Raw genomic sequence first — 24241 nt, 5'->3', positions numbered from 1 at the left:
CAACCGTGAAAAAAGATTGTGGGTTGAACTACTTTGAGGTCACCGTCTTAATTGTGTCATCTGTGGGTTTTTCAACCTTGGGGTTGTGACCCCATATCGGGTCGCCTGGAATGTCTAGTAATTAATAATTAATTTTATTTATTTATTTTTAAACTGGGTAAAAATACATTTTAAAATGATTATTCTTTTCTCAAACGAAAACACAGCACACAATCGTAAACAAATATATTCTATACTTTCACTTTATAAAATGTAAATCTAGTTCAAATATAATGCAGAACAAAAAAGGAAGCCAAATACATAAATAAATAAAATATAGTATAAAATATTTGAACTGGTGCATTTTGTCACTTTATGCACTAATTGTATTCTGCATTTGTTACGCAGTATAACAAACATGTTCAAAAACTAATTATAGGGGGGGAAAAGTCCAAAGATTGCTACCCAGTGTGAAGAGAAGGTCCACGATTTGCTCAAACTTATATTTGAAACTGGCAACAGTTTTTTTCCAGGATTTAATTTAATTTAAAAAGCATCCAAACAAACGCATCGATCTCCCTCCTGTTCTCGGGCCCAGTTAGTGAGCTGTAGGCTTGTGTTACAGGCATAATCAACAATAGCAAAGAGAATCTACCAGCAGCTGTCTGCTCACTGGTGGTATGGTTTCTTTCTTGCTTGGGGGGTTGAAATCCCGATCCTACTGGCTTTTGTATCATAATTCACAAGTGCCTTCAACAACAACAACCTTACAATCAAAAGAATGATTCCCATGAAAAAGGATCCTGCAGATGTGTTTGAGTCCATGTGTAGCCTTTGTTGCTGTGTGGTTTCCAATGATTGGAAAGAACCGAGCTACAGATCTACTGGCGGCTCTGGGGTCAGAGTTTTCAGATTTTTCCAGTCGTACCTATGTTGCTGGCTCATGTCTCCCCATCTACTCCTGGATCTTGTCAAATCATTGGCTCTGGACTTGTGATTGGTCCCTAGAAAATCCACAACCAAGTCCTGGGAACCAAGGATAAAAACACTGGCCCTTTTCTGAGGTTGGGGCCTATAGATGCATGCCTCGCGCTGTTATAGTAACTGATCCAAAACCGCTTCAGCCATGTGAATTTTTTTGGAGGTTATAAACTGGATTGGCTGATGAGGAGGAAAACACAGCTGACTGAGTGACACAGTCCCGGCTCACATGTTTGTCTGACACTTGACGATTGAAAGGCCTCTCGCTATTATGATCACTCCCGCTGACTGTTTGTTTCTCGTTGATGCAGAACCTGCAGCTCCTTGGGGCCACAGCCATAGAGGACAAGCTCCAGGATAAGGTGCCAGAGACCATCGAGACTTTGATGAAGGCAGACATCAAGATCTGGATCCTGACTGGGGACAAGCAGGAAACAGCCATCAATATTGGTAACGATAAAAACTATGCTGTAAATTTTAATCTGTTCGGTACTTTGAGTATGCCGAGGTTGGCACAAGTGACACACAATATGGTCACCCTAATATCTTTAAATAGAAATGCATGATGCACACAAGTCTAAAAGGAAATACGTGTAGGTTTCCCTCTTCCGAAGGCTTGGTTTGTCTGCAGATGTTAGTTTCTAAAAATGTATTTAAAAAGTTCATAACCTTGGATTGGAGATGGCAGCAGATGTCATGAGGCTGATGTCAAATTACATGATGCTAAAAAATTTGAAATATTTGAGTGTTTACATTACAAACATCTCCTGTGAACTGCTGCTATGTAAAAATCTGCCATCTTTAAAGTTCTCGCACTCTCATCCATGCGTCTTGTTGGTTCACTTGCTGCTGAGTCATTGTCAAGCGACTGCTTCCACTGATCATCTCTATGATGAAGTGTGTGATAGGCTTTCACAGGCCACTCCTGCACTCATTCCTCACACAACAAGACAAACTCTGGACACGCTGAATGTGTCTCTGTCACACACACACGTAGTGAGGGAATCTGTTGCAGAATGATGTATGAACACTCTGCGCTGACATGAAATAAATAACGTGTATATGCACACATGCAGGCACCTCTCGGGTATCCACTTCCTCCCAGAGGTTTACGGCTGCAGATGTTATCAGAAAAGGTGAATGACTGACACTAGCCGACCCTGTTGGCTCATTTCCCTTCGTCTATAAATGCGCTAAATGTGTGCAAAAGTTGGTAAATAGGCGGGGGTCATAAAAGTATTCTTTGCTTGTGGCTGTGGCCTTATTGAATAAGCCCTTTATGGCCGTCGTGCTCAGCGTACGCTCCTACCTGCTAAAAGTGCTTTTACAGGGCAGTTATTTAACAGAGCTTTGCTGTAAAAACTTTAAACCATTTAGCTCTTTTCCACTATGAAAAACAACCTCTAATGCACGATTTTAGGAGGAACTTTTCTTTTTTTTTTTTTTTAAATTTAATACAGAAAAGAAAATATCCTCTTAATCTTTTCATGACCCACTCAAATGTTAAACTGATGGTTGATTTTGAGCTCATTTCTGAGGAAAATCGTCTAGTCTTAGGGTGTCTAACCCTGAACTAACATGACCTCATGTCAAGTACCTGCTCTGAAACCACATGTTTGACCGCCCATGAAAAAAAAAAATTTAAAAAAAAGAAGCAGCAATGTTTGCTCTGGGACAAACTACCACTGCTGTTAGCTGTTGCACATACGTAACACAAATATTAAATATATGAGCAAGATCTCAGTGACAACAACGTTACACACTCTGTTAATGCTGTTGAGTTTGGCCCACATCTCTTCCCCAAATCTAGATTTGGATTTGGAATAATTTATTTATCTCAGACATTAAAAAACAGCAAAGCAATCATTTCTCACTTAAAGAAAAATAAAAGAGCCCAAGCAATGTTTGAGAAGGGGCAGAAGGAAGCGTAACACTAATCAAATCCTGCCCTACTTCTATGCTATTTCACAAAGAACAAAAGAAATCTGACAGTTGAGCAAATGCATGTATACACATATATATAAATGCACAATATGCACAAATATAAACAAAAACAAGCATTCATAAGAACCACATGTCCACCTATTCATAATATTCTAGTCTTTGTACCGATCAAATAAGAGTTACTTATACATTTTTTTAAATTCTTTATGTTGTTCCAACTTTTAAGTTTAATATTAAGATCAATAACCCACAAACTGAGATGCACATGCTTTTCAAAGTTGTCTGGAATGTTCTCTTATTAACGATCAATTCCCCCCACAAATCATACTCCCCTTGTCTACTTGGAAAAAAAACAATTGTAATTATAATTTTTTTTGGCAGTGTTCTGTATTTAGCTTTATACATAATTTCAGATGTTTTAAACTTAATCAAATCCATTAATAAATGTAATTTCGTGAGACTTTAGAAAAACCGGTTTAGTATGGTTCAGGTAATCTGCATGATTTATTATCCTCATTATAATTTTTTGTAGGTTGCTTTTGTATTTGTATCCTCAGACTTCAACACAATAAGACAGATATGGTACAATTAAATTATAGTATAACACATGTAAGGTTTCTTGCTTCAGTATGTACCGGTATCTGGTTTTGTTCACTATTCCAATGCTTCTTGAGATCTTGGTACACAAACATTTTCTGTGTGGTTTCCAGCAGAGCTTGTGATATATTAAGACACAGAAATCTTGCACAATCAAAAAAAACACGCACATCCCTTTTGAAGCAGTGTGCTGCAATGAAAAAAAGGTCAGCACAACTGTGTGGTTACACAGAAATCTTGCCTCATACACTCTTTCAACCTTTAAATCATCTATTCATACAGTGTACGTTCCCCTCTTTAAATGTACACTTTACATCTCACCATTAAATTATTCATGCATTTTAACGCTATTAATGTTATACCTGCATTCATTGGTTACATATTTGTTTGACGTATTGTTAATAAGCTCAGTTATTGAGACGCTGGTGACACCTTAAAAAAAGTCTTTAAAGGAGACATATCATGCTTTTAAATCCTTCCTTTTTAGATATAAATCATACAGTTGTGGTCTATATAAAGCGGAACTGCAATGCTTGGGTCTGAATTCCTCATTATTATCGCTCCACAGGCCCCTTTTCTACCCTTTTTCTGATGTGCTACTTAGAGCAACTCCTTTTGGTGTGGTCTCTTTAAATGCAAATGAGACACTCCATACCCCGCCCCCTCTCCAGGTTGCAGAGGTGACACTCGGTTCAACTCCACCCTGTTCGGCCATTTTTGTAGTTTGATAGAAGAGATACGGCTATGTAGCGGCTCAGAAACTTTTTATTTACACTTTATTTACAAAATGTCAACAACAGAAGACTTGTCCATCCAGCCTTACATGTTCGAGCCAGAGTAGGACCCGGCGGAGCGAGATGAAAATTATGATGAACCTGCAGAACAACGTCTTCATATGGATGTTAATAAGTGAGCTAACACAAGCGCCGAGCTAACGCTAGCGCCAAGCTAACGTCATGAAATGCATTTTAATACAGTCTTTTCGGAGACTAAAGCGGCAAAATGAAATGACTAATGAAAACGTTAGACTTAAATTAAATCACGTAGGCCATATCAGCAAGGATCTAAAACGAGCACACAGCGCTAACATATGAAGACGGTGCAACTGCTAATGCTAACAAAACAATGACAGGGACGTCTTATCATCACACTTTTTAGCGTTATTTACAGCTTACCGAAGTGCTCTGTTCGTCGTCTCCAAAGATAGAAGGAATTGAACCCTCAATCAGACAAAGTCTTTCGGCAAATCCTTCTTTATACTGGCGGAGGTTGCTGAAGCAGTCATCCTTGAAGTGCTTCGTGCACACAAAAATGACATTACCCACAGATGTGGGTACATTTCCGTAAAAAATAAAACTCAACCAGGCACTTTGAAAAGGTTCTAGTGCTGGGAGACGGTGTAATGAAGCGTGTGGGTTACTACATCCAACAACCGAACATTTTGACATATCCTCTCGTAACTTCAGCATCCTTGAGCTTGGACTACAAGAGAAATAAAAATGGCGGATTGCTCGAAGTGTTGGGCCTGGAGTTGATGTACTAATTTGGCAGTTCCGCTGCAAATACTGTGACGTTATTGTTCAAAAAACGTAATAGAGAATCGAAAAATTGAAAGAGATTGAAAAATATGAGCAAAACAGAATATAAAGATAACTACGGAGCACCTGAAGAGACTAATTTGAACTTTTCTGTACTTCTAAACACAACAAAATGCATTTAAGGGCTAAAGAAGTGGATTTAGCATGATATGTCCCCTTTAAATCCCGTGAGAGTTTTATTAATTACTGGTTTAAGATTTTAATTTAAGTAAAGCAGAAAGAAAAGCAGTTAAATTAACCAAAGCTCAGCAGAAAAGTTGGGGCAGCAATCAACAAATACGAGACACGTTTGAAATGAACGGGACATTTTCCACACACTGGCAATTTCTTTGGACATTTTCACCTTTTTCCTTAAGAAAACAACCTGGCAGACCCAGACCCTGTTTGGTTTTGACTCGTGGAGGTGAAACATACTCATTTCCTCCATGTGTGTATATGTACTATTGTGAATTTGTTGTTGTTCTTGTTGTTGTTGCTTTTTTCCTCCTCATTATTTTCTCTGAGCTAAAATACTGTTTTGTTTCTTAATTTAAAAAAAAAAAAAAAAAAAAGTCTTTCCAGACAGAAGCAAATATTGGAAGTCACAGCTTCAGTTTTGTTTGGTGAAACATTTCTGTTTTCCCCGATGGGAGACCCATTCCACCACCTTGCTGGTGACCCTGAGCATCTGTCCCAGGCCAGAGCCGAGGGCAGCGGTCCCCAGGGGGCCATGTCGGATAACTCAGGGTTGTAACTGCCTATTTAAACAGGAAACTGACAAACTCTTGTGAACCAAACTCATTAGTCATGTGCTGAGACAGTGAGCCTCTGAGCAGCAATACTTTGGAATTACTTTGTTGCTTTTCTTTGTTTCCTTTATTATATGGATTGTTTTTTTTTTTTTTCAGCTTGAAGCAGATGAGCTCTTATTTATCAGAGCTGAACACGATTTTTTAAGTTGGGATTAAACAACAGCTTAACTCACTTGTTTTCTGTTTTGACAATAAACTTAAGTAAATTGTTTGTTTTTTTATTTGTTTGTAGGGCATTCCTGCAAACTGCTAACCAAGAACATGGGCATGCTCGTGATCAACGAAGACACTCTTGACGTAAGTACAGTCAACTCTGTATCCTGTAGAGCAGTAAATTAGTTTTTGATTATGTTTGAGCTCAGGTGTTTTTTTTTTGCATTTCAGTTTAGTTTAGTTCTCGAAGTTAAAGCATAGAAATACAGTTGTTTAAGATTGTGTGTTGTATTAATTAAAAAAAGCATTATTATTATTATTATTATTTCAAATTTTAAAAATCTATTAAAATTTTTATGAAATTTAAGGCTAAAACTCCAGGTGACCCCACATGACGTGGAAGTTACAGGTCTAGCGCCCCTAGTGGCCAAAAGTTACACAGTGTGCCTTTAAGATTGATAAATACAACCAAACTTTACATTTTACTTTGAAAAGCTCTAGGAAACAAATTGTGTCTTCTTTTTAGGACTATTTTCAACAAATTTCAGTGACAAAAGTGTCTTTTAATCGGACATATGAGGCCACAGTGGCCAAGGTTACTTGATGTTATTTAATTTGAAATTAAAGTTTTCCGCTTCGTGTTCACATGGAAACAGGTGGAAAAACGCTTTATTCAATTCCGCTTTAGGTCTAGGGGTTGGGAAGGGTTCTGATTGGACAGGAGGCGAACGTGACATATCACATCTATTGAGAAAAGGCACAACAAACCTTTTCTTTTCAGCTACAACATAGGATGCCACATAATAAATACTATTTTCACTTTTATTTTGATTGTAGTTTTGAAGCAGCAGCTCGACAATAACATACTGTTTTTATTTCTTAATACTTTCTTATAATTAATTAAAGTGGAATTAATACATATACATATACAAGATCTAGGAATTTTTTAATTCGGAATTAAAATCAGAATAAACATGCCACTTAATTCGGATGAAAGTTTAATTCCAAATGGCCATTTTCATTCGGATTTAGGTGTTTACAAGGTCGGTTTAAAGAGGATTTGATTTTTAGTTTGGAATTAAAGGGGAATTGAAACTGTCATGTAAATGTGGCCATTTCTGTAAGCCTTTTCAGAAAACCAACACATCCAAATATCTGTATTCAACAATGTTAAGACGCCCTGCAGAGAGGTCTGTTGATCTCCCAGCAGGAGAGTGTTGTCTGTTGTTTCTGTCATTGAAAAGGCCAAGTCCTAACACTTCCAGCAGGAGAAAGCCGAGCACATAAAGGCCTGGTGTAAAAGGAACACAACTGGGTTTGGTTTGTTGCAAAAAAAAATCCCAAAAAAAAAACAAACGAGAGAGCAAAAGAGAGAAATTGGCAAGAAAATGTGGTAGGAAGGAGAGGAAAGCAACGTTGGGAGGAGGAGGAGGAGGAGGAGGAGGAAGGCATTCAGGGGCGATGACGGACGGCCTTCACTCTGTCAGCCAGTCGTTAAGCGTGATAAATGGAGCAGACTTAGACATTTCAGCCCGGTGCATTCATAAGGCAACCGGAGCAGCACTTTGAAATGTCAGCTCCCATTCTGCTGTGGTTGAGCAGATGCTTACATAAGGACGTTTGTTGAGACGCGTTCGCAGAAAGAAAACTTGCCAAAAAGACTGAGGAGGCACAGTGAGCAGAGGGCCAGACCCTGGCTCTGCCCACTCTGATGGCTCCCATGCTGTGAAAAAAAAGTCAGTGGAGCATGTTGTCCGTCTTCTCTGTGCTTGGAAGTACTTTGAAAAGTAACTGAACTAAGAGCCAGATGATATCCTCTGTTTACACAACAACGTTTTGCTTCTGTTTCTGTTTTTGTTTCCAAAAAGTTCCACATTCACACGGCAGCGCGCACAAGTAGAATAATCCTAGCTGAGCTTCTTTAATAAATCTGCTTTATATAGTCCCTTGTTCTGCATACTATAAACATAATTAGCAGCTCCATGTTCGTGTTGCAGCAGTAAACCGCTACACGCTACGTATCGGTTTACTGCTGCAACATGCACAGCTCTGCAACCTGCTTCTACATAAGTGACACACACAGCTACACGACGAGTCAAGAACGAGTCGTTTATGCATTATTTAGCATCATTTATTAATGTACCAGAGGACAACCATCCATTCACCTATTCAGCAAACATTTGTACGTCTTTCTTGTAGTAAATGAAACATCACCTGACCGTTCAATTATCGTGTGCGCAGCAGCCGAGACAAGTTCAACCAGAGTTCGTGTTAAAAATGGGCAAATAGCTCTAAGTAGGAGTGATTGTCGTCAGAATCTGGTGCAGGCATGAAATACTCTTTTCTGATCCAAGCGATGGTGAAGTAAATTGACACTTTGTTGGAGCACACGATGAGACACTGTAGAGCTAGTGCGCATGTCCCGTGACACAGAAAATGTTGTTTCCCTGTTTACACGGAGATGGAGGGAGAAGCATTTTCAAAAACTTCCACTCTGGAGCCCCTTTTTAAAAAATTCCGTTTCCAAGCACCAAAACACCAATGCCGTGTAAATGGACAGCCGAAACGCAACAAAACGTTTGTGATTTCACTTGAAAATGTGTAAACAGGGCCTTAAAATGTGGTGAATTTAATACTATTCAAGGTAAAATGTGTAAAGCTACTCACAAATAAACGTGCATTGCAGATTAGGTTGGAGCATAAATTCAAGTTCAACACAAAGGAGTCATCCCAGTGCCATGTAGGTCCAAACAACATCCCCACTTACAGTTGCTCTGAGTTAGATGATGACATTTCCATCACCACCCGATGACAAATGCCCAGCGTCGCGTCTCTCGAGGCCAATATCAACAAAAGCTCAGCCTTTATGTGAGGCTCTTGTGCATTTCTGAATGGACGCTGCACACTCAGTTCCAAAAGCAAACACGAGCATCTGAGTGAAGCTAAACTGGACATTATAGCCATAACAAAAAAAGGCTTCAGGACGAGACATGCAGCATTAGCGCTAGAATTCCTCAGCGGAAATGAGATGGTGAATAGCTTTTCCAGGAGAGGAAATGGTAAACTGTCCTATCACTCTGTGTGATGGATGAACTCTACCCTAAACAAAGTCAGTTTTTATCCTTACATCACATCTTTAAGCATAAACAGACAGAGTCACACTGGGATGTGCACTCAGACACACACGCACACAAAGCCCGGAATCGCTCATGCACCACCTCCTACAACAGTGTTCATTTATTCTTATTTACCTTTAGTCGTAGTCTTTTGACTAAAATGCAACTTAGTTTTAGTGAAAACGTAGTCATCACGGCTATTTCAGTTATGGTCTAGTTTTAGTCCAATAAATGACATTAACATATTTAGTCGACCAAATGTGTTACAAATATCAGAATCAGAATTCCTTTATTAATCCCAGGGGGAAATTGCTTAAAACAAAAACTATTAAAAAGTGTAGTTAAGCAAGTCAAAATAAGGAAGTAACTGCAGAAAAATGACTTAAAAGAGTTAAAGGTTGAAAAATTATGAAAAAAGCACTAAAACATATATAGTCGACTAAATATAATATGGAAAATAATTTTGGATGTTTGTAAATACACACAACAAAAGTATTACACAACAAAAGTAATTTGTTTGGATATGTTTAAAAAAGAAAATATACAATAATACAAAAATATCAATACATTTGAATATCTGTAAAGGTTTAATTATTCAGACATGTTACGAGTGAACTCGTGAGGATACATCAAGGCATATCACCTCTGAGGAAGACTGGCAGTTGACAGTCGAAAACAAGTCAGGAGATAACATTTCCTGAAAACCCTGAATAAACGAAACCTTAACATATATTAAAAAAAGACATAATTACCTTGCTGGAATTATATTTTGATATCGTTTTCGTTCATATGTAATCTTTTTGATTCAGTCATCTTGTTATTGGTCAACAAATTAACACTGACACAGATAACCAATAGATGGATATACACAAATACACACATAGACATACATACATAGGCCTGGGCAATGTATCGAAAATCACTATATATTGTGATTTCTGTATAGAAAATTACAATATCGCTTATCACGAAATATTTTTTATTTTATAGCTTATTTTGTATTGAAATACTCATTTTAGACTTTCCCCTAAACAAGCCACATATTTTGCAGCTGTTTTGCAGCATTTTGCAAATTTAACCCAGAATTTTCTTTCTGGTAAAATATTGAGATTTATATCGTATATGGCCATTTTGAGAAAAAATATCGAGATACGAGTTTTGGTCCATATCGCCCAGCCCTACATACTGTAATGACTCAAAGACCCACACACTGACAGACACACACTTTGATTCACACATTTCCAGGTTAGTGCATCCACTCACATACTTATGTTTACTCAATAGGACATAAATGTGCACTGACGCACACACAGCAACATGGCCACACCTGCCCAGCGTGCCGTGCTTGTTAAACAGCCGGTCAGGGATTGGTTAAGTCCTCCCAGCTGCTGACCGCTCGTATCCTCTCGCTCATTTCCCCTCGTCAGTTAATCCATCATCTCCGTGTGTGCGTGTTTCTCACTTTCCTTCATTCACTTTGTGAAATGCAAAGCCCTCGTTCTCCAAATATTTCCTTTGAGATGGGGTTTCGGAGTTTTGTTATGCCAAGTGAACAGTGCTGGGTCCCTGTGGTGCACTTCCACTGCTTTGACATATTTGACCCCAGCAGCAGACCTGGACCCCTCATGCGTCCATTCTGGTTGATGCTCATTGCTCACCCATTATTTTATTACATTTTTTTAATGATTTCAATTCTTTGGGCATTTGTGTTACACTTGGGTTCTTTTTTTACTTTTATAATCAGTTTAACCACCAGTGCCGTAGCACACAGCTACACCATGATTGTGACGAGTGTGATGAATTTTGAGTAATTTTAGTTCCGTAGATCATGGTTATGTACTTTATTGGCCTGTTACCTCACCATTATATATATATACAGTATATATAAACAATGAACACAGCAATGACCTCATCACCTCATGCTTTCAGTCGTAACAATCTTAAAACAGTTTATTTTCCTGCCGTTCTTATTTATAAAATATCATCATTTAAGCTGCTCATGTTATGTAAGGGTGTGCGTGCGTTTTGCTCATTCACACCTAGTCTGATTGGGTAAATATGTAGTCAGCACAGAAGTAGAAGTGACTATTTAAAATAAAACACACACACATCAGAATATACTACATTTTAACCACCTTCATGCCCATTATTTGCCAGTTTAAACATTAACTGGCAATTAATGGGCGTGAATGTGGTTAAATTGGCAAAAATAAGCATGAAATATGGTGAAAGGAGGTTACAAGTGGTAATAATGGGTCAACGTATGCGACATAAGGTGGGAAAAGTGGTGGAAATGTCTTGAAAGTGGAAGAAATGTGCAGAAAAGGCATTGAAATTTGATGGTGAAGTGACAGAAATGCCAGGGTTCAATGTGTTTAGGTTATTTCTATAAAGCCATGAATAAAAAGTGTATTTTTCTGTGCAAATCTTTTTGCAGTCATGTGCGGGGAGTAATTGCTGCAAACTAAAAAAAAAAAAAAAAAAGTACTGCAAAGTGAGCAAACAGCAATTGGTATTTGTGAATTGTATTTCTTGCAGGCAACAAGGGCGATGCTCAGCCATCACTGTGGACTGCTGGGAGACGCCCTCTACAAGGAAAACGACTTTGCTCTGATTATCGACGGGAAGACCCTAAAATATGCCCTCACATTTGGGGTGCGTCAGTACTTCTTGGACCTCGCCTTGTCCTGTAAAGCTGTCATATGCTGCAGGTGAGAATCACTCCTCAAACAAGGCTTTAAGCCTGAAATAGAAGTAATAACGTGAACAAGATCAATGCTGAGAAATAATCATGTTAGTCAATAGTTAGGTTTATAAGGTCACAGAGTTAAATTACCTGTTCTATAACCTTAGACATAAACATTAGTTTTTACGCTCCAAAAAGGTGGATCTGAGGAGCAGAGGATTTGACGATTTTTAAATGCAAGCTAAAAACCTATTAATTCAGTCTAATTGTTACGCTTATACTTTTATAGTTTTATTCTTTGAATTATTTGGAATAATAATTTTTTTATTATTGTTTTTTTTTTGCTTGCTTAGACTAGTTAAACTTCTGGTTTCATTGCTGTGTGTTTTTTTTTTTTTAACCACAAAGGTCCTTCTGTGTTTTTGTTTTATTTTTTGTTTATACACTTAAATCTGTTATAGGTGTAAATTCAAATGGAAACATTATAAAGCTGCACTGGTGACCTGCCCTGGCCACATAAATAATAGGAAGTACTTTAATACCCAAGCAGCCGTGAGGAGTTTTAAGGCCACAACTCACGACTTGGTTCCAGAACAACAGCAAACCTTTAAGAGCCACACTCACGACTCTGTGTGCTGCGTCCACTTTTTATTTATTCTGCCCCCTCCTCCTTCTACCCGCCTGGGCCTTTGCACACACTCTGTGGGAACTGAGATACTCATAGAGATGAATGAGACCTCTTAAAACTACCAAGAACATAAACATGATCAGCTTTACAGCTAAAGACAGACATGCAGTTTACAACATCATCTCTAGAGACAAACTTTACTACATCTAGTAGATGAGTTTGGAGCTCCTGCAGGAGAGGTAGTGAGTTTTACCTTAGAGGCACACACACAGGAGTGTGAGTCTTTATTTTCAACAACTGGCACTGCGTCATGAGGCTTTGCCTTCTGTATAACCAGTGCCTATTTAATCCATTTGGGAATAGAGTTTAGGATTGTACACTTTATACACAAGTATATTAACATTGTTGTTGACTAAAGGTGGGACACTATACCGTGCCACAAGATGGCGGAATATTAAAACGTCACAAAATGTATTGACTCATATGGTTATCGCGAGCCCATTATCATCTATCTCAAAGATGGACAACTTGTATCACATCAATATTTTTGAATTTTTTTTTTTTTTTTCTCGGAAAAATATAATGTTAATGTTAAATCTAAATGTTGAATAATAAATCTAAATGTTCAATTTAAATATAAATGTTAAATCTAACCCTGTAACCGTGAAATAGGACAAAGTGGGTCTGAAAATGGATGGGATGGATGGATGTTGAATCTAAATGTTAAATGTAAATGTTGAATCTGAATCTAAATGTTAAATCTAAATCTAAATGTTAAATATGAATGTTAAATCTAACCCCGCAACCCTGAAATAAGACGAAGCGAGTCTGAAAATGGATGGGATGGATGGATGTGGAATCTAAATGTTGAATATGAATCTAAATATTGAATATGAGTCTAAATGTTAAATTTAAATATAAATGTTAAAACAAACCCCGCGACCCTGAAATAGGACAATGTGCGTCTGAAAAGGGATGGGATGGTTGGATGTTGAATCTAAATGTTAAATGTAAATGTTAAATCTGAATCTAAATGTTAAATCTAAATCTTAGATATGAATGTTAAATCTAACTCTGTGACCCTGAAATAGGATAAAGCGAGTCTGAAAATATATGGGATGGATGGATGTGGAATCTAAATGTTAAATATGACTATAAATGTTAAATCAAAATCTAAATGTTGAATTTAAATATAAATATTAAATCTAACCCTGCGACCCTGAAATAGGACAAAGTGGGTCTGAAAATGGATGGGATAAATGTGGAATCTAAATGTTAAATGTAAATCTAAATCTAAATGTTCATCTAAATGTTAATTCTAAATCTAAATGTTAAATGTAACCCCGCGTCCCTGAAATAGGACAATGTGGGTCTGAAAATAGATGGGATGGTTGGATGTTGAATCTAAATGTTAAATGTAAATGTTAAATCTGAATCTAAATCTTAAATATGAATGTTAATTCTAACCCTGTGACCCTGAAATAGGATAAAGCAAGTCTGAAAATGGATGGGATGGATGGATGTGGAATCTAAATGTTAAATGTAAATCTAAATGTTAAATCTAAATCTAAATGTTGAATCTAAATGTTAAATCTAAACTAAATATTTAGCTAATATGCGATTTCACCAGAAGTACCAAAATAAAAGCTCATTAACGCAACTCATTGACACAACTTTCACTGTTTTAAAGTGAAATCAGTGATTATATACATTGATCTTTCTTTTTGAACCAATCTTGTTCTCAAAAGTGCAGCTTTTCTATTTGCATTATTTGCATGTACTTCCATCTGTCCATGTGTTTATTTCTGCTTTTTTCTATTAGAGTGTCTCCTCTTCAGAAGTCGGAGGTGGTTGAGATGGTGAAGAAGCAGGTGAAGGTCATAACACTGGCAATAGGTGACGGTGCCAATGATGTGGGAATGATCCAAACTGCTCACGTCGGTGTGGGAATCTCTGGAAACGAAGGTCTGCAGGCGGCAAACTCCTCAGACTATTCCATTGCTCAGGTAAGCAAAAAAGTCAGAGCACTGACCCAGCAACTTTTCTGATCCGATCCTTGTATATAAATAGTCAAGTTGTTTTTTCTTGCACTCCCTCCAAAATATCTGTTTTACCATTTTTTGCTGAAAATATTTAACGTTTTTAAAATTATTCTGAGAAACACATTTTTGTATTATTTATATACTTCGGTAACGCAATTTTATTAAAATACATCCCAAAATAAAATAAAAAAAGAGTTAAAAGTTGGTTTAATATCAACAAATTATCACTCAATTTAAGTAAAACTAGATTTATAATCTTTGGTTGCTGAAAAGTCAAAAGTAAATTGTGAAGTTAAACTCAAAATTGAACTGTGTGAAAACAAATTCTTGGGTGTAATAATTGATGACGAACTCAATTGGAAAACACACATAAATAACTTTAAAACATGAAAATATTGTCAAAAAATCATTGCAATCCTATACAAGACAATAAAAGCTTTTAAATCAGAAATCCACTTACATGCTATATTGTTCATTCATTGTCCCATACATCACGTACTGTGTGGAGATGTGGGGGAAACACTTGATCCAGTAATTAAATTACAAAAGAGAGCCATAACAATTGTAAATCACTCAAAAATATTGTGACCCAACACATCCACTCTTAATTAAATAAGTTACCTTATAGTTTGAAGATCCGGTTAAATTAAGAACTTACATTATAATCTACAAGGTACATAACAATCTGCTTCCTTATCGCATTCAGAAATTCTTTTAACCCAGAGTGAGTTGATATGGACTCAGCGGAAGTTGTGTGTTTGTTAAAGTAAGGACAAACTTCCGATGTAGATGTATTTCTGTTAGACAAATGAGTTAAAAATGTTTTTGTGTTCTATCTATAATGCAAGAAAGGTCTGCGTGCGTGCGTGTGTCTCGCAAAAGACGCCCTCACCACACATGTTTTTATAATAAAAATTTACTAAATGAGTAAAATAAAACAAAAAACTAAATATTTGTACAAAAAGTACACAAAACTACAACAGAAATGCAGAAAAATACACAAAATGACTCCAGAATCACACTGAAATGGCAACAAAAAAACAATAATATACAAAAAATGCACAAAAAGACAACAGAAAGAAACAAAAAATACACATATTGACTCCAAAAAACATATATTACAAAAAAATACACCAAACAAAAAAATATATAAAAATGAATAAAAAAAACAACAAACACATTTATCATGGGCATGTCCCATAGAATTAAATCAGGGAAATCACACACATTATTTTACTTTGCACCCACAAATACACCCCTTTATAACACTACAGAGTATTTACACCCTTTTGTACTTCAAACACATACTCATTTGGCCTTAATTGGCAACTCTACTCAAGCCCTCGCTATAATAATACAGTAGATACTTCCAATGGGCGCTGTACTAGTAAGTTGTATTTTCAATTTTTTAATTACAATTATTTATTATCGCTCATTTAACCAACGTTCCTTGAGTTGATTGTGTTTATCTGGAAAGTGCAGGGTCATGCTTTCAATATACACAATGATATTGTCATCCAAAGCCCAGATCCTTCAATTGTCTTGCCATGATCTTCTCAAGTGTAACACATGTTAGCGATAGCTTGGCACATTGTTCTGGCCAACAATGGGTGAAATGTGTGAAAGGGCCTCAGCTGGTCCCAGTGAAGAAGTAACACCTGTAGAACAAGCATCAGGTTACCTCACAAACACAATGAAACAGAACCAGATTCAGGCTAAATACTTCCTAGTAACTAGTTTGTTTGAGACTGTGGTTGGATACAGTATGTGATGCATGTTGGCAACAAAGGCACACTTTTTCTCTCTCCTTTTTTATCGTTGGAGATTATGGATTGGACGCATTTGTTGTTAGACAGATACTTTATGAGATGAAACACTTAAAAACACCCAGTTATCTGTTAAAGCGAGGGCAGCGTGAAAGAGGCCTGGAGTGCACAGCCCCTCTGTTGTCTGTCTGTCATCAGCTTAACTCGATGTAAAAACCCATGTTTGATCCCAACATTGGAAGGGTCACACAAACCAGGGGCCGCCACCGGGCTTTCATTTAACCTGATGCTGAAAGACGCTGGAACCCTCAGCATAAACAACATGTGATCACCAGTGTAAACTGAAGCTAAAGCTAACTCTCTTTAATCATTGATAACACCTTTATCTATACACAGTTTGTCAAAATGCTTCACAATACAACAAATGCATTAATGCACGATAATATATTTATATATTCTCTCATTTTGACCGTCTGTCGTGTGTAGGGCTGTAACAATTCATTCAGACAACGATTCGAATCACGATTAGTTTTTGCCTATTTGATTCATGAATGATGTTGGTTAATTTAGAACGATTCAGTGACTTGAAATCGATTCAGTAATTTTTTTAGCCAAAATAATAATTCAGCCAGTGTGACTGAAATTAATACCTGAGTATCGTCTATAAGTAAACAACAAGCAACCAAGATCTGTCCAGGTTAAATGAGCAGTGGTTGAACCTGATACGTTTTAACTTGATAATGAACCTGAGACTTCTGCAGAGCTAATGCTAACGAGCTAACGCTAACAAGGCTGCTTCAATCTGTTGTTTCCTTGTATCGATACAATTGATTGATTACCTTTTAAAACAATTTTAGATGATTAATGTCATCAGGGAGGCCAACTTGCCGAGCACAGATGGATGTAGTTGTGACAGTGTTCAGATAATTGTCACTGAGTTAGGACTGACTTATGATCCGAGAGGATTGCTGTCCTGTAGGTTTTTCATGTTGTTTAGCTTTAAAACACTGGATTGTAAAGTGTGTCTTTCTGCAGGTGATTATGATGACATGTTTATTTATTATCAATCTTTTGGGGAAGGAGCTCTAGGTAATGGACCAGATCAAATTTTAGTGAAGTCACTTGAATATTTGAGATATTATATAATTTATTTATGTTTTTGTTTTTTAAGATGTTATACGGTTCTCATGATGTTTTCCTCATAGTCGTCCGTTAGTGTCATCACTCAAACAAAATCTATAGAGTCCAGTGAAAGTTAACCAAACGCCATTTATTCTCGTTTCACTATAAAGCCATTCAAACTCCTTCAGAACCGGCCTCTGAAAATACAAAACCTCAGTTTTTTAAGGTAACAAATACGTCTCTTTTCTCTCAGTGGTCCAGGAACTGCTTTAGTTTTACAGGCTGGGTCCTGATTAAAGGGCGGTATGCTGTACACAGACCTCTGCTGTTCATTCACCATGGTGTTCTACTTCCCTCCCATACAGTTCAAGTACTTGAAGAATCTGCTGTTGGTCCATGGGGCCTGGAACTACAACCGTGTGGCCAAATGCATCCTGTACTGCTTCTACAAGAACATTGTTCTCTACATAATAGAGGTAAGAATCAGGGCTGCCAACTTTGGTCGTTTAGTCAACTAATTGGTCGATGCCGTCGTGGTCGACCAAGATTTTCATTGGTTGACTAGCAATGGTATCAGTTTCAATATCATTTAAAAAAAAAAAGATAAAAATGCAATGCACTTATATGGTAATTTAATTTACTTTAATGCCTAAACATGAGTCTATGTCTAGCAACAGCTGTGTCAGTGTGTGCTGCGCTGCAAAAAGAATTAAAAAAAAAAGTGTTTTGCTTCAGTTTTCAGAGCAGTGTGCTGTCCTCAGAGCAGCGAGGGAACAAATTAAGACAGGCTTGAAACACAAGGATTTGTGTTTAACATGCGTTTGTTTCCCCGTGCACTGATCTGATGTTGTCATTAACAGTTGTTTATTAATAAAAGCAGACTTACCGCTAAAACAAAAGTAAATATATCATTTCTATGAGGAAAAAAATAGGTCGGGCACAGATATACAGTAAATACCTGATGTCTGTCGGACCTGTAGGTTTCACTTTTGCTTTGTCTGGTTCTGGTCAAAGCTGGAATAAGGTTCATATCATAAATGGTCTGTGTTTAAAAGCAAATCGGCACCACAAAACGCCAAAACAAAAATATTTCTCTCTTTATCTTTCTCCTTGTCCCCCATGCTCATTCATTCTCCGTTTTTTTTAATTTTATTTTCATTTTATATCTTTGGTCGACTTATGCTTCGTGTGCCTTAGTCTTGGTCGACCAACAATTTCTTTGGTTGACTACAGCCCTAGTAAGAATCACCTACAACTAAGCCAATGTTTCCCAACCTTTTTTGAATCATGACCCCGTTTTGATAACCAGATTTTCTGGCGACCCTTCTCGAATTGCTGTTTGATCATGGTTGTTATATTGTATTGGCTCAATGACGCGACACCTAAATATTCTGTCCAACTGCATTTCTTTTAGTTATAAAGGGTTCATATGGATTCAAAATTCCAATTCCAATATGTAGTAACTTAGTTTATATGTGCTCAGATTTTACTAAATTACTTCTGTAATTTATTCTGTTATTCAAAGTGTCAAATTATCATGTGACTCTGGCCATGACTGCTGTTATGAAAAAAAAAAAAGCCTAAATCTATTCAAATTAGTTTTCTGCCCTATTTTATTTATATTATAGTCCTGTGTAAGATTTCAAAGTATTTATCAATTTATTTCCATCATAATATTTATGCAAACCTTGCCAAATGATGCGGTGAAATCCTTTTACATCATTGACCAAATACAGAGTAGCCAGGATTAGTTAACTGTATTTTATTAATATTATTAATGTATATTTTACAAAGCAAAAGTATAGAAAACAGTTTTAGATTGTGTGTTTTAATTTAAAAAACAATAATCATTTGAAAAAAAAATCAAAAATGTAATTCCAATCAGTAATTTTTTTAATTTTTTTTTTTTTTATCAATTACTAGACATTTCAGGCAGCCCCATTTAGGTTGAAAAGCTAAGCCATGCAATAGGCCAGATTAATTGTTGAGTTTTTACATTTTTTTTTTTTTTTTCCCCCAAACGTCACGACTACCCAAAGGTTCTTCGTTACAGTTTCCAAGTCTGTATTTGTGTTGACAGACATCTCCCAGTACCTGCCAGTTTCATACACAAACAAACCTGCAAAGCTTTATCTTTGACATATGAATATTTTTGGCCAGTATTTAAATCCTTGGAAAATAAATCTCAAAATGTTTCTTTCCACTCTGCCTTCGAAATGAAGACAAATGAATATATATATATATATATATATATATATATATATATATATATATATATATATATATATATATTTAAACTCTTGTTCTCTTTGGCTTTTACCTTCTCACCGCACCCTCATTCTTTAGCCACTAACCAGTTGTGCTCGTATATGCCCTCGGATCATCAATAAATCTTATTATATACCAGTGGTTCTCAAACTTTTTTGGGGTATTCCCCACTTTGAAAGAAAGTAAACTTTCAAGTCCCACCTGCGCACAATGACCCCCAAATAATCTTGACAAATAACACATTTTCAAATGTATTGAGCGAACAGCGAACAATTAACATCACATTTCATAATAAATCGAAAACTAAATTAAACTAATTACCTTCATAAAAAAAAAAAAAAAAATGTAAAAGTGTAGTAGTCAAAAATATAGGAAATAACAAAACATTGTTTGCAATCTGTGTCAAAAAGCTGAAGAGAACAAAAAAGGAAATTCAGTGCACGTATGAAATAAATTAACAGGGAACAAGTAACATCATGTTTAATAATCCAAGTAATGTACATGTATTTCATAAATAAATAAACCCTCAAAAAATGTATTAAACTAATTACCTGAATAAAAACAAATGTAAAACTGATTCAATCATTATTTTTGCACTTTAGTTGCACGTTACATTTTGTTCTCGGTGGCATATCTAATGCAGTCTAATAATTTAATGCTCTTTTAATTTCTGCTACATTTTTAGGCTTCTCATTATTACTTTCTTTGTGTATAGGCATTTTGTGTAGTGTTAATGGTCTGAATTGTTGATGGAAAAAGGCATTTAAGAAGTTTCCTCCTGTTTTGGCCTGCAACCCTCAGTTTGAGGTACAACTAGGCTTGAATGCTTAATTGCATTTGCGATATTATCGCGATCTCATAAAACACAAAGGCTGCAATATATTTATTTATTTTTTCTTGTCCTGTCCTGTTAAGTGTTTAAGATGTGCAGAACACATGTTTACATGAAGTTAACGTGAAGTTAGTTAGATATGTTGACAAGGTAAAGCCACAGATTTGTTTGCTTTATTTGTTGTAATCTGTGCTTTAAAATGTATGTATTTATTTAAAAAATGTTTATATTTATTTAAATTTTAAATAAATCTCAAATAGTTTATTATGAAACTGATTTATTTATTGCTTGTGTTCATTGAAAAATACATGACAAGAGGCCCTTGAAAAAATAATCACATATCACATAATCGCAATTAGATTATTTCCCAATATTGTTCAGTCCTTGGTACAACTCACTTTAACGCATCAATTGCGATTCATTAATTACAAGAAAAAAATAACTCCCTTAAAAAAATAACATAGTTTAACGCTTTTTTTAGCACTCAAAACAGTGGGGAACCTCTCATTTCAAGAGTTCCCAGTACACCCATAATAATGATGCACTGGCTACAATACAAGACTGGAGAATGCCGAGCTTCTCAGCTTCGTTTGCGTTAATTTTGGTCAAAATAAAAACGCCGGATGGAAAACACAAGCATCGTTGTGTGCAAATCGAGCAAGAAAGAGTTTGCCTTATAACTGGAGCTTTGCAGCCCCCGTTAGCACTTCAATGCTAAACATGTAGCGGCTACCTTGGACAGCTAGCGTGGACACTGAGGCAGTGCTAACTGCTACATGCTCCGAGCATGCTGTGTTGCCAAAACTGGACAAGATGACAGGGTTCAGAGCCAAAATGAATAACACCTGATGTTTTTTTTTTTTATTTGTATGTTCTATTATTTGTATATTGACGTGAGTACACATCAATATTCCTCCTGATGGTCTAAACTAAAGGTGACAGCAGCCCTTGGGACTAGTCTCACATAAATACAATATAATAATATAAATGGTTACGCCTGCAACTGTTCAAGTCTGTTAAAAACAATAAATGACCATATAAAGACATTTTGTTGTATATCAATCTTTAGATCTGCCACAATAATGTATTTTAAATTAAAATACCTCAAGTTGAGGGCGTTTCTCAGCAATTTTTAGGTGTGATTAAAGCTGAAATCCAGAGTTTCTGAGGGGACGTCTCATTGTCCCGCCCTCAACAGTTTGCTGTTGTGACGCGTGGCCTTGTTTCCGTGCACAGTACCGCATTCACTTTGATTGACAGTCTCAAAAACAGGAAGTTGAAGCCTATTGGCTGGGCGCACTCGGCAATCGTTTCCATTTGTCTATAGGATGAAGGAGGGACTTGTATACATTAATTCCGGATAGCTCCGGATATCAGCTTTAAAAAAGACATTAAATATATTAAATACAGAGCATAATTAATTAATCGCACCATTTTTTTAATCTCTTGACAGCACTAATCTTAGCATTATCAATGTGTGATACAACTTGTTTGGATTTTCAGAAACCCGCTTTGTCACTGATCCTTACTCGGTGACTCTAAAACAGAGTTGTGTTAGTGTGTGTGTATGGGGGTGGGGGGTGTTATTTATACTCACTGGGATCACTGGGTGTGTGAGAGGTTTGATGGTGTTTGACAGATACCAGAGCCAGTGCAGATTACAACTTCAAAACCTGGACCAAGAGTGACCAGACAGGTTAAGTGCTACCTATCAGCAGTAGCCTTATCATCATAGTGTGCACGCGTTTTGATCTACAGGACGTGCACTTGTCTGGTGGAATTCATAATTCATGTCCCAAACCCCTAATCTGATATCATTTCAAATTAAAGGGTTTGATCAAAGTTAGCCATACTTTAGGATTAATTAGATCATCATTATAAAGCTTTCGTTACATGGGTTGTTTAAAGGTGTGTAACTTGTTTACATTGAAATGTTGCATTTTTTTCACCTCCCACTCATGCTCATAATTGTCATACTTTATTACAAATACAGAGTAGTAAGGATTAGAGCACAAAGTGACAATATGTACCAGCTCAGATATTTTTATACTGTATTTCATTTATTTATTTACTTACTTAGTTATTTAACTTCCTTTTTTTCCCTCTTTTTTTTCTTTAAACTTATTTGAACTAGATTTATATTTGAGAAAGTGAAAGTATAGAATACAGTTGTTTGAGATTGTGAGTGGTGTTTTAATTTGAAAAAGATTAATACATATTTAAGCTTTGAGATTTTTGCCTCTTCCTGCACTGTATGTCTATTTCTGTGATATTATATTTTGTTTTTAATTATGAAAAATAGATAAATAAAAATAATTACAAAAATGTCTAATAATAAATAAATTATTTTATTTTTTATTTTAATAAATAATACAATTAAATATGGTTTTAATAGTAATTTATTTTTATTGTATTATTACTAGACGTTTCAAGTGACCCCTTTTTGTTGCTAGGCGACCCCCACATTGGGGTCACAACCCCAAGGTTGAAAAACCCTGGGTTATACACTCGGATGGATTTAAATTTGCTGATAAATGTAATATTCAGGAAGCAAAACCTTTTCAAGGTGGTTTAACTTTCCTTCATGGAACCAAAGTATTTATTAGGACACTTATTCACTGTTTTTAGATATTTAAATCCTGATTGGGTAAAAGCTGTGTTTGTCAGACTAACAGCTTTAATTGTGTGCTTGGATATTTTTCTCTTAGATTCGCAGGCTAACTTTCAAGCAGAGAATTGCAGATGTTTTTGGGAGTTTTGAGCTTTTTTGTTCACAGCGCTATTATCCCCCTACAGTCTGTGTAACAATATGAATGCCTGGGCTCAGAGAGTCTGCTGCTAAAGCCTCTTTGTATCTCCCGCTCCTCCACTGGTCCTTTGGTTCCTTATGAGAGCGCTAGAGGAGAGTAGGAGGGACGAAGGATTCTCAAGCTATTGTGAGAGGACGTGAATGTGAGCTCAACTCAGTCTGAAGCTCATGGGAGCAGCCGCCCACCATTCCACTGCCTCGCTCAGGGTTAATTGTGGCCGAGAATATAAGCCTGTCATTATTGTTGATGATTGAGTGACAGGTGGAACAGCTTCACTGTATTTCATCTCTTGGATTGTTCAGTTTCTGATGCAGCGGAAAGATGAAGCTCTGTTAGAGCCCAAAACGTAACAAAAAACCGAAAATTCAATAACTGGTCAGTAATGTAAAAAGATGATAAGCTAAAAATGTAAAAACTATATTACATCATAGAGTGACTTAATGATTTATGGATTAAAGGGCGTATTGCTTCATTGTAGAGAGTAGTATCATACACAAAGGATTATGCGTAAATCTGTGTATATTATTATTATTATTATTATTATTAAAGCGTTTTTAAATTATTACATTTCTTACCTTCATATATATATATATATATATATATATATATATACTGTATACACATTTTTTTTTACAAGAATTTGGGTCTTGTTACATTTTGGGCTCTAACATGCCTGACCACACAGGATATTTGACTTTTTGATTAAATAATGATGTTACATTTTTCAGCATTGTGTTCAAAAATGTTTATCAAGTATCATGCATGTTTATTACTTATATTTTTTTTGCTCTTAATTATACCAACAACTAATAATTTCACCTTTTTAAATTCAGCTACATAAAAGGGAAAAGATCTTCTTAACCCTCCTGTTAAGAAGATCCTTGGGGTCAATTTGACCCAATTCAGCGTTTATCATTCCAAAAATAGT

At 36.2% G+C, this 24241-nt stretch overlaps 1 protein-coding gene across 6 annotated transcripts in view; it reads left to right on the top strand.

Annotated features, from left to right (window-relative positions):
• atp8a1 (ATPase phospholipid transporting 8A1) overlaps positions 1-24241 on the top strand; it is a 143665-nt gene that overhangs the window by 84542 nt on the left and 34882 nt on the right. For all 6 annotated transcript variants that reach the window (XM_028458999.1, XM_028458997.1, XM_028459000.1 and 3 more), the window contains 5 exons: positions 1272-1410; positions 6123-6187; positions 11698-11870; positions 14296-14479; positions 17769-17879. In XM_028458999.1, the coding sequence (XP_028314800.1) occupies positions 1272-1410; positions 6123-6187; positions 11698-11870; positions 14296-14479; positions 17769-17879 (672 nt within the window). The remainder of the gene's footprint in view (positions 1-1271; positions 1411-6122; positions 6188-11697; positions 11871-14295; positions 14480-17768; positions 17880-24241) is intronic.

This window comes from Gouania willdenowi, chromosome 10 (assembly GCF_900634775.1).
Source record: "Gouania willdenowi chromosome 10, fGouWil2.1, whole genome shotgun sequence".
Classification (NCBI taxonomy): domain Eukaryota; kingdom Metazoa; phylum Chordata; class Actinopteri; order Blenniiformes; family Gobiesocidae; genus Gouania; species Gouania willdenowi.
Note: the sequence above shows the minus strand (reverse complement) of the source record. Positions and strands in the feature narration are given on the sequence as shown.